General features: G+C 44.1%; 1 protein-coding gene across 1 annotated transcript; it reads right to left on the reverse strand.

Annotated features, from left to right (window-relative positions):
• Window positions 1–5,303: 5,303 nt before the first annotated feature.
• Window positions 5,304–8,947, reverse strand: LOC133892994 (probable nucleolar protein 5-2). Its single transcript, XM_062333974.1, has 10 exons — window positions 8,892–8,947; window positions 8,652–8,737; window positions 8,497–8,538; window positions 7,909–8,088; window positions 7,657–7,821; window positions 7,255–7,455; window positions 6,869–7,165; window positions 6,409–6,609; window positions 6,192–6,326; window positions 5,304–5,881 (listed from the first exon to the last, which is right to left on the reverse strand). Exons 2-10 carry the CDS (start codon window positions 8,727–8,729, stop codon window positions 5,507–5,509), a joined length of 1,674 nt encoding a protein of 557 aa, XP_062189958.1. The 5' UTR covers window positions 8,730–8,737; window positions 8,892–8,947; the 3' UTR covers window positions 5,304–5,506.
• Window positions 8,948–11,992: the final 3,045 nt, after the last annotated feature.

An 11,992-nucleotide genomic window follows, 5' to 3' on the forward strand; every position in this document is an offset into this window, starting at 1 on the left:
AGGTTATAGGCCAAGGGTGACAATGGTGTAGCTCGACAGAGTTGTAGTGGCAGTTCGCGACCACCTCAGCGGTAGACACTACGAGGCTCGCTGTAGGTAGAGTCATTTGGAGTCTCGCAGCGGAGGCCGGAGGCGAAGGCTGCGAGTGTTAGTCCATTACCCCCCTCAATGGTAGATGTGGCGAGGCTTGGTGAAAGCAGGACCGTCCGAAGTCTCATGACGGAGGCTAGAGGTGAAGTCGACGGCGAAGGTTGAGGGTGTCAATCCGTGACCCCTTCAGCGGTAGGCAGGACCGTCCTGAGTCTCATGGCATGAGCCAGAGATGGAGTTGACGACGGGGCTGAGGTAGCCCGCTACCCCCTCAGCGATGGATGCTGGAGGTGGAGTCGTCGGTGAGGTTGAGGGGGTGACGGAGGCGGAGTCGTCCGGAGCCCCCGGCGGCGGAAGCCGGAGGCGGAGTCGTCGGCGAGGGTAAGGCACCTCACTACCCTCTCAGTGGTGGATGCCGGAGGTGGAGTCATTGGCGAGGCTGAGGGGGGTGACGAAGGCGGAGCTGTCCGGAGCCCCACGATGTGAGTCGGAGGCAGAGTCGTTGGCAAGGTTGAGGCAGCTCGCTACCCCATTAGCGGTGGATGTCGGAGGTGGAGTCACCGGCGAGGCTAAGGGGGTGACGGAGGCGGAGCCGTCCGGAGCCCCGTGGCGTAATCCAGAGACAGAGTCGACGGCGAGGCTAAGGCAGCCCACTACCCCCTTAGCGGTGGATGCCGAAGTTGGGGTCGTCGGCGAGGCTAAGGGGGTGACGGAGGCGGAACCACCCGGAGCCCTCGATGGTGGAAGCTGGAGGTGGAGTCGACGGTGCGGCCAAGGGGGTAGTCTGCTCCGAGTCTCACTCGAGTTTGTTGGAATCTCAGCTTCTGCATTGTTCCTGTAATTGTTTTGGAAATAATTACCTCTCAGGTATGGAGACTTTTTCCTTCAAGATGTCAAAGGGTTTTGAAAATGACGTGTTTTGATAGGGATAGCAAAATTCCACAACTTATGTAGGATCGACCTAGCCTTTTGGTTCCCTGACTCCTTGGCCCTATCGCATCTCGCATTCTGTGGCTGCGAGCAGTGGAGGGTGTGTTCTATTAGCGCGATTTCCATGGCTTTAGCCGAGACAAAGAGACTTCTAAGGTGATTGTACCACACATATGTACATGTATATGTATATGTATGCAAGTACATATGTATCTATGTATGAATGTACATGTAAATGTATGGGTATGTATGTATGTATGAGTATGTACTAATAAAATTATACTGTGTTGGCTTCACCATTCGCCTTTTAATTTTGGTCGTACCAACACTTTGTTTGTCTCCCCTTTCCCGCCCCCCTCGCACTCAGCAGCCGGTAGCGGCTAGAGGGTACGATTTTTTAGGGGTGCTTAGTTATGCTGGTTAGGAGCGAAGGTGAACTCTTCGTTGGCTAGCGGTTTAGTGTCACCTGCGTATTTTTTGGACTGGAAGGTGTTAGACCTCTCCGGCATGGAGGCTTTTGCCTTCAAGATGACGGCAAGTCCATACCTCTCTAGTACGCAGGCTAGGCCTTAAAGATGTCGAAGGGTTCATACCTCGCCAGCGTGCAGGCTATGCCTTCAAGATGCTGGTGATTCCATACCTCTCAGGTATGTAGGCTGGGCCTTAAGATGCCGAAGAGTTCATACCTCGTCGCCATGGAGGCTTTGCCTTCAATATGCCAGCGATACCATACCTCTTCGACACATAGACTAGACCTTAAAGATGTCACTGTCGTCCGCAAGCTACAAGACTTTCCAATTATTGTTACAAAGGAATGATAAGTTGGGATGAGGAGTTGGAAAGAGTGAGACAAGGTGTGAGCGGGTGCTAAGGGCAGTTCGCGAGAGGAGACCTGGGTGTCACAGACTGTTTGCATCATTTAAGCAATGTATGTGGTGTCTGTTGGCTTTAACACTTTTCGTACTTACCGCATGTCGATCTAATTGTAATATAAGCTAATTATTGTATGTCATGCTAACGCTTCTCTTGCGTCTCTATGACGCGTAAGAGAAAAAGTATGAGGAGAAGCAAGGTGACGAGTGCCGGAGTATGGCTGGGACTTGCTCGCGGTAACCCCGGTGCCATAAGGGTAAGTGCAAGTGGGTAATTCCGGGTATGAGAAAGGTTGTCTCGGAGGCCAAGAGGATGGATCCGAGTCGTGTGGGTAAAGATGTACCCCCTGCAGGGTGTAAGAATAATTTAAATTTCATGCTCTCGGTCATGAGCATGCTTTAGTTTCATTGGGCAACATCATAGCGTTACCGTTCAGTTTAAGAAATGGAAAGTATGTGGGCTTCTGGGAGAAGCAAGTGCTGGTACTTACTTAAGTTGAGCAAATTTACTTTATTGGGGATTATGTTTATTGTTAGTCGATGCTAGTTGTTCATGTCATTACATTGGTTAAATTGCCTTTCTGCTAAGTCAACTTAACTTGTGGTCAATTCCTTGTTATTCAACCCATTGCATTATCCTTGTAGTCGGAATAGTATATACCCATATTGTGTAAGTCTTACGAGTAACTTCGTACTCAGGGTGCTACCCTTAAGTTGATGCAGGTAACGACGAAATGGTTTATGGATACTTTTATCCGGTCGATGCTGGAGATGACCAGGAGTAGAGAGCGAATGCTTGAGTTAGTCTTGGTGGTTCCTTATGGGCAAGGGCGCCAGTGGCCTTTTGATTTACTAATATCTTTCCACTACGTATCAAAACTCTGTTAGGAAGTAGAAATTGAACTTGTGATCAAGTTATGTAATAAAAGTCAAATCTTTTACACTCTGTCCATATCTTGTGATAAAACTATGTTGTAAATGGTATATGTTGTGATCTTAGACTTTGTTAAACATACATCAGGACTGTCGGAATTACTTCCGTTTTCATTGACTTAATTATCGATTAAGTCGGGTGTAATTTGGTCAGATCTGACATAGGCTTTGCAGCCAATCTAGGTACATGCGCAGATGTCTGGCGCCGGTGAGTGCATCTGGAGGGCGCATGACACGGCCCGACCCAGCTGAATTAACACCATGCCAAGGCACATTAAGAGGAAGTGTGTCGTGGTTGTACCGTGCAAGCCCACCATGGCGTCGTTGGAGTTGACCTCACTGCATATTTTGTGCAGCTCGGTAGCGCGGTCGAGGTGGGCCACGTGCACGTCGAAGCCCGCGTTCGTAGCCAGTGCAGCCACGTCCGCCCTGCTCTCGATCACGCGGGAGCCATCCCACGATGTTGTACATTTTGAACGTGTAGTATATGACCATGTTGTTCTGCGACTAGTCACCGTTTGAGCTTGAACGCGTACGCGTGGAACAATCTCCACGGAACACCGACGAAGTTGGTGCTCGCCCAACAACCGCTGACCTGTTGAAGCTCATGGAGGGGCTGAAGCGTCTCACCAAATCAGACCCACTGGTAGTGTGCACCATCATAGACACTAGCAAGCATGTCATCGCCGGCGAGGGAGAGCTCCATCTAGAGATCTGCCTCAAGGACATGCAGCAAGGCTTCACGAGCCTTAATCCATGGAGTGTCTTCACCTGCATCACTACATGCACGCGTCTCGATCTATTTGGTTCAAAGCATGTGAATTTTGATTTCACAACAAATTTGCAAGAATTCCAAATAAGAATGTTCAATTTCAAACGAGTAAAGGGATCAAATGGTGCCGTGTCAGCTATGATGTTTTCACTAGTGTCATGTGCAATATTAATTTTTCTGTGACACGTATGAATGATGGAGCTGCTAAGTCCTCATTCAAGAATCAGTGAGTGAATGCCTATGGGTTCCCCCGCTACAGTAGCTTTCAGACAACTTGAGGTGAAACAGTTTTTCCATCGTTGATTTGTTGGTCCCCTCTCCTCGGATGCTCTCACTGGCAATGGAGGAAGAGCGGAGTCCAGCCTTCTAAAGGTGGACGGTGTATATCTATTAGTTAATCTAGGAGTAGGTTTCCTTGGTGACGCTCCCAGTTCAACCATCTTGAGTTTTGAACCTTGTTGGCTTCTCCGGCGATGATGACATGTCGGCATCATCTTTGGCGGAGTTTTGACGAGGTTTGTAACTCTAATCTTATCTGTGAGTGGATTGGAGTCGTTTGTCATCCCCTTGAGTGGGTTTGTGTTTCAGAGTTGTTGGGTCTCTCGTCGGCGGTTGCAGATTTGTTCTATGGCCGGTGTTTTTTAAGCTTGTGAAGACAACGGCATCAGACCTGCTGCCTTAGTGCTGATGTTCGTTCATAGAAGCTTGCGTGTCGGAGTTTGTACGACGCCACACTCATCTACATGCGTCCTATGCGGCAACCCAAGGAGTGGAGGCTCTTCGTGGTCTAGGTATGGACACTGAGCTTCGGATCCAGTATTCTTTTCCAGCTTGCAACAGTGCAGCTGTTGGAGAGGCGGCAGATACCACCAGAGAAGACGTGAAAAGTACGAGGATCTGTGTGCATTTGTGTTGTACTTTTCCTTTCTTTTAGGAGTCTCTTTGTAAATAGGAGATTTATTCTATAACCTTTTAATATAATCTGATCCCTTCCAAAAAAAAAAAGGAGAGCTGCTCGTCCCCTTCTTCCTGGGTATATTCCGTGGGACCTTCAGGGCAACTGCCAAGGAGTGAAGAACTGAACCAGCACAGTTACTGACATGCTGCCTCTGGAGAATTTCAGCCTCCTTTCAGGCCAACTACTACAACGAAAGGGATCTGCCAGACTAACTCTTCTTGGTTACATGGATACATCCCTCACTGCTCTGGTTCAGTGATGTGTAGGTGCTAAGGTTAGTTGTATGATTGCATCATGAATTAGTTGTTGAGCTGCAACTGCTGAGACTGAAAGATGGCAGTATTTAGGTAGTAGACTATTATCAGTATTTGCCATACTGGGTGCACCCTTTTGACTTGCTAGGATCCAGTCACCCCAACCTTTTTTAGTGCGGTTCAGGTCTACCTCTGGCTGGATAAAGTACACCAGATTGCAGTTTGACCATTACTACTTTAATCTCCCAATGATATTTGATTTCGAACCATAGAAACTGGGACAATACCAGAGATGATGCACAAAATCATGTACCCTAAACTGTGTTCGACATTAGTTCGCAGTTAACCACAAGTGCTGAATCTGCACCTGGATTTCATACACCACGATGCAGAGCAGATCTGAATCTGCTGATTGGATTTCATACACCAAGATGCAGAGCAGGTAATTCATCACTCGTATCTAAGATTGCTTGCAGCCTGCCCTTCACACATACTTCACACAAAATGAATCTCCCAGCCACTGTCGATGCGAGGAACATAATATTCAACATTTCAAGTCCTTCCAAGCTTTGGAGATGGAGACTCGTGCCTATCCAAACGTGATGTTCCATTCTACAGAACAGCAAGTCTCGAATCGAGGCTACCAAAATTTTTGATATGATAATACAGCACAAACTTTGGCATTTTTTCAACCCACTCATTCGTCGGCGTGCTTTTTCTTCTTTTTCTTCTTGTCTTTCTTACTCGACTCATCAGTTTCCACCGGGGTGTCCTGGTTCTTGGATTTCTTCTTTTTCTTCTTCTCCCCATCCGCTTCAGCTGAAGGAGGTTCCTCGGTCTCCTTGTTCTTTTTCTTCTTCCCACCATTAGCATCAACTGCTGGAGACTCCTCCGTGCCCTTGGACTTCTTCTTTTTCTTTGACTTCTTGTTCTCCTGCTCTCTATCCTCTTCAGTTGCCTCCTCCTCAGGTGGTACAGCCTCTACCTCCTGATGTTTCCTCTTCTTTGAAGCCACTTCTGTCTTCTTTGGTGTTGCTTCAGGGAGAACTAAATCTGCTGCTGGATTGTAAGTCTGACAATGGCAAACACAAAGGGTCAGGATAAATGCTTTGAACTCCAATCATTTCAAGCTGTAGGTGAAGAATATCATTACTAGAAAATGGGAAGGTAACTGGCGCAGACTAAAATGTTGCATGTGAAATTACTTCTTTGCGTGGATAACAAATTTATACAGTATCCTACTTGAACTTAAGAAGCTATGTTAGCAACGAGAGAAAACATAATGTTCGTTTTGTCAAGATTTTGAACCAAAAGAAAACAAACTTAGTATAGCTTCCAGGTCTCATTTGAAAAGATACACCAATAAGTCTTCAACAACTTACTTTGGCAGGCGTAGTTAAAGCCCCAGCACCCTTCTTACGGTCCTTTTCATACATTTCTATCTTGGGCTTTCCTTTCGTGGAACCTGCAGACCTCCCAAGTTCTTTATTCTCGAGGACTCGAAGCCGTGTTTCAAGCTGTTCAAATATTCGCAGATGTGAAGCATATCTCATGGAATATACTGTGTCAAAGTTGCTTCCACACAACAGTAAAAGGTACCTTGACCCGGCTTTCAAGACCGATGGAGTTATCTTCACCATCACCAAGAGCATCGTATCTTATGGCAAGTGCAGTTTTAGCAGCAAGTGAACGAGATATCTTCCCTTTGTTCTTTGGAGCAGCCTGGCCTATTAATGATGCATGATAGATGAGACCATACTTCGGTGTAGAATGCTTTGTCTTTAGAGCTCTGAACAAGGCCTGCAGACAGATAAGATGTTTAGGTCCCTGGGACTTATGACTGCATCAAAATCAAACATTTCAAAGTTGAAACAATACAACAACAAAAGCTTTTATGTCCCAAGCAAGTTGGGGCAAGACAGCAAGCTGGAGATGAAACCCAACATTGGAAGTTGAAACAATAACAATAACAAAAAAAAAGGCAGTGGGCAGCATCAGGCACATACAATTCAGCCATTACAGGGGTAAAATTACACAATAAAAAGTATATTCATCATACCTTCTCAGCTCCCAGTATCTGAATTGTGCTGCCAGGCTGCTTTGCCAAATTGAGCAAACTACCACCATGTGCAATAAGGCGAGCGCCAACAAGTTCACCAACAAGTGCAGTCAAATTGGGAGCAATAGTATTCATCCTACTTCTTAGGTAGTCATAGAGCTGGGCTCTGTACTCAGAAAGAGCTAAGACTTGGTCACACAGTTCCCTGATGTTTAACAGGTCAATATCACTAACTTCCGTGCCCATGGATATCACAGCTGCCTCCTTTAGCTCCGCTTCAACGTCTTCCGGCAATATCTAAAAGAAACAGGGGTACTAAGTAATAAGAAAGCTTTTAGGCAAATGAAAAAAAAAAACAAAAATATGGTTTTCTTGAAACAACTTACCTCAGAGAAATCAAGGTTAGCTGCGTTAACCCGATTGCCCATCAACTTCACAGCTTTTGCATACTGGATATTATCTGCAACAATTTTTGTTAGCTCTGGAAAGTGCCAACCGTACCATTCACGGACCCTCATTGCATAAGTATTAAGCTCCTTGTCAAGATCGTCCAACAATCCAATGGCCTGAATGATCATTGTATCAACCTGTAGAAAAGGAGATAGTCATAAATTTGGTTTATCCTTACTTGCAGTCTTGCACACGTGTGAAAAAAATGAAGAATACAATAGAAAAGAGAGTAACCAAAACATATGCTAGAAAACACCAGATCATTAGGTTGTATAAAAAGGAATGAAGCACAAGAATGGTCTGAGAAAGTAGTGTGATGGTAGGAGGAGCAGGCTAACCTTTTCAGGGCTGAACTTCAGCTTATACCTAGACAAACTGTGGGACAGTCCAAGGCTCATTGGACCCAGGTCCTGTGAAGCTAGTCCAGACATAAGTTCAGTTAACTGATTCCTCAGCCCTCTCATCAGTTCCATCACAGCACTATTGTGAACGCAGTCAATTTTCTGCAAACGTATCATCCCTATCAGTCATATTGATCATTGCAAGTGAATGGGGGGGAAGTCAAAAAACAACCAAGGCATGTAACGAACCAGCTTTTCTTTGATAGCATTTCCTAGCTTTGAATCAGCAACAGCCAAAGTTTCACCATCGCAGTGCTTCTGCAAGAACTTGCGCAGGCCCTTGCTAGGCTTGCTATCAATTAGCAAAGTGGCTGCTGAAAGCGCATCAGATGTATTCTCAAACTTGTTGAAAGCCTTAAGCTCAACCACCTAATATAAAATTCAATATAGAGAGTGATTCAGTGAACATGTAAGCTAAAAGTCTTTGGTGTAGTCAACAGGGAAATACCATGGCAACAGAACTGAAGTTATTCAGTGAACATGCGATGCCAACAATTGACAAAGCAAGAAATGGCTGCACTCTCTCAACCCAAAGAAGATAGATAACTAGAGACACAAAGCAGCGGCCATAATACCGTGAGTGTCTACACGCCTAACATTCTTTTCTCTTTTTTTTGCGAGGAGCATTCTTACCATCAAAATGCCCAGCTAATGAACACAATAACGATAAACTGTAACAACGATACACTGGCAAGGCACTGAACTCAATAGAACAAGAACAAACTACAAAACTCTTGAGAGCTCAAAAGTCGAAACAAAAGCCACGGATTATTCTACCTTCCTTGCTGAATCCGACGAGGCGAAATCCTTCCACAGATCCTACAATCCAAAGGCACGACATCGTTAGACACCGAAAACCATATGAACACATTGAACACACACCCACGCACGAACTGAGATAGATAGAGAGAGGAGACAGAGCATCCACTCACCTCAACTTTGCTGAGCTTCCCCTCATCCAGCACCTTGAAGAGCGCGAACCCCGCGGGCGTCTCGAACAGCACCAACATCTCCTCACCTGAATCCCACGCAGAGCACAGCAACCAAGCACGCGTCAGCACACCAAGCCGAACGGAGAGAGAAAGAAAGCCCCCGCGCGGTGCGATGGTATGCCTTTATGGACGGCGCTGGCCGGACGGGCGTGCGGCGGCGGCGGCGCGAGGGGTTTTTACCTGCGTAGGAGGCTAGAGGCGCTGCGAGAGGGGAAGGGAGAGATGGCGGCGAGGGGTTTAGGGCTCCGCTTATATTGGGCAAGAGAGGCGAAGGTTTTGCGGCCCATGGGTCACTGCAATGTGGGCCCTTTCAATTCTCAGGTTTCCTAGAGAAAACTGTACTGGGCCATAACTAGAGGCCCATTAGGTCTAGTTATCAGCCCACTACGAACGGAGACTGTAGACCCACGGCCCAGCCAAAACGCGATTTTTCATTTTTATTTCGAAAATCAAAAAATTGAAAAAATAGACGACCGTTTGAAAAAATTACAGAACAGGCACCTTTCAATGGGCAATATATTTTAAAAAATAAACATGTTACCCTATATATTAAAAAATAAAAATACGTCATTTCAGTGCTCTTAATATTTAAAACATTATCAAAATAGTTATAAAAAATTCTAAAAAAAGTATGATGTAGAAGATGCTGTAAACTAGCTTTTAAAAAATTAAATTAAATAATTATTTGTATAGTGAGAAATAAAAAAATAAATTTTATTATACAGAGTCTAACAATAGTCTAGTTTCGAAATATAAAAATAAAAAAATCTCACCAAAACGCACGGCGGAGTCGATCAGCACAACGCTGCTCTCGCCGTGTCGCGTGTGGGCGCATCGTTCTTCGATCCCGTCATGCTCCCGGCTTCTTGCGGTCGTAGTGGCTATGAGTCAGGCCGGCCGGCGGCGTATCCTCCACCACCCTAACTCACCGAAAAATTTATCGGTAACAAAAAATATATCAGAGGTTAGCGATAAATAAAATTACCGGATTTATCAGAATTCTATCGGTGATAGAAAAAAATTGGACAAAATTTGAAAAAAAAAAGACCTCAAATTCTTTAGAATATCACATAGATTGTATCCAAATCATTTGACATTAAAAATAACATATAAATAAATTATGATTGAATGGGTGGTCTGGTGGGTTGCGGCCTGTGGGCCAACGTTTTGTTGCTCGCGTGTTAGATCCGAAAATCAAAAGACGCTAAATTCAAAAATTACCAAATTTTTTAGCCGATCGGTAAATTTATCGGCCCCTGCCGATAAACAGAATTATCAGGTTTATCGATTTTTTTTTTACAATAATCAAAAGACGCTAAATTCAAAAATTACTAAAATTTTTGACCCATCAGTAAATTTACCGGCTCCTGCCGATAAAAAGAATTATCAGATTTATCGATTTTTTTTATGATAAATTTTTCACTACCCTAACTACATCAATGGTGAAAAGCGCAAGTGCCCTCCCAGACGAGGTTGTTGGAGTATTGCCTTCCGATAGCCTCGTGCACCGGCGTCCTCTTGTTCAATATTGGTCACGGCATCTACCTCATCTGCAACCCCGTCACGCAGTAGTGGACTGATCTCCCGCGGCTGCCGGAGCGAAACCGCTGAGCATCGTCAAGGGAGTAGCACTTCTTGGTTTGATTTAATTGATAAATTATGAACTCAAACAGATAAACTAATATAATTATATAATAGAAATATATTCTTTTTATACTCGATGACACTAACAATAGAGTAGTAAGCATGAGAGATATTGAGAAATAACATATGTATCGATCTTCGCAGAGGAGGAAGCAGTAGGACACCGTGATGTTGATGCAAGTGAAGAGGTAGAGGATGCAAATTGGAACAGTCGCGTCGAGCGATTTCAAAAACTTATTCACTTCTTTCGGTGTAAGATCCTAAAGATGATCGGTTCTGGAGAGTCTCCCAATTATCGGTGCATGTCAACACACGGGATGGAGTAATCTATATGTAACGACACAATATAGAGAGAAAAAGGTAAAAACTCTAGCTCATATATGTGTTGTGGCGGTGGCTAGTAATTTATTTTTTTCTTAAATTAATTAAATAGGAGTAAATCTTTAATTTATTTTTTAGCTTTTAGTCAACCCAAATGACAAAGAAATACAAAGCTCGCATCCAAACGCCAAGCTCTCAAGACGCTAGATCGGAAGTCACTACGTGAAAAAATACCATAAGTGACAAGGTAATAATTATCATAGGTTACGGGTCTCATACCTATCACTCCGAATATGTTATTGATGACTAGCCATAAATGATGAGTAATGACTTATCACTAATTAAATCATTAGTGATGGATCAAAATTTGACCCGTCACTAATAAAATTCATAAGTGACGGATCGTAATTTTGACATGTCACTTATTACGAATCACCCAAATATTTTTCGCGTTTTTTGGACCAAAAAAAAGTAAAAAAAAAAAAAATCAACTGAGCCGGTCCAACTCAATGCAATCACCACTCGCCATGTATCCCTTGTAATTTTTCACACTATTTTCTTACTTTGTGTTCCGTGGGGATTGAAGTCGCGACCTACCCTCATGCGCGTAGCAGTCTGACCACCTCACCCTCGCGTGCGTTCTGAAGGGAGCCAAATAAATATTTATTTAACATTTTTGTCGAATGTCATAAGTAACGGGTCATAACCATGACTCGTCACTTATCAAGTCATAAGTGGTGGGTCACAGTTATGACTCATCACTAATGTTCATTGTGCAATAGACATACAAACTAGTTGATCTGGAGTGTCTTCAGTAAAATAGACATAACTTTTGCATACGGACTCCGAATTTAATATATTTTTTACTCTACGGATATCTACAGAAGAAGTTACATCCGTTTCTCCCCACTTCGTTGGGTTTGGTGAATTTTTCAAGGCCAAAAACGGACTGAAAGATTGAGTTCTCGCTCTCAGAAGTTTCTGCACCGTTTTCGGGACACACGTTTATGTTCATAGCCGCAACCCCTTACATCAAACTTGAGTATAAATGTACAACAGTTCATATTCTAGTGCTGCTGAAGTGAAGAAAAAAAGAGAGAAAAATATTTCACTTTAAATTCAAGATATGAAAAGCAAATCGAACGAAGAATTAACACTTTTATCCAGAGAAATTCATTATGTGGTATAGGACTGTAGAGTATATAAGTGACAGCTCATAACTATTCTGCTACCAAAACTGAGCCAAATATTTGTGACTACTATCATTAGTGATGGGTTATAACATGACCCGTCACTACTAACTGGCTTAAAAGACC

Source organism: Phragmites australis, chromosome 15, assembly GCF_958298935.1.
Source record: "Phragmites australis chromosome 15, lpPhrAust1.1, whole genome shotgun sequence".
In the NCBI taxonomy this organism is placed as follows: Eukaryota; Viridiplantae; Streptophyta; class Magnoliopsida; order Poales; family Poaceae; genus Phragmites; species Phragmites australis.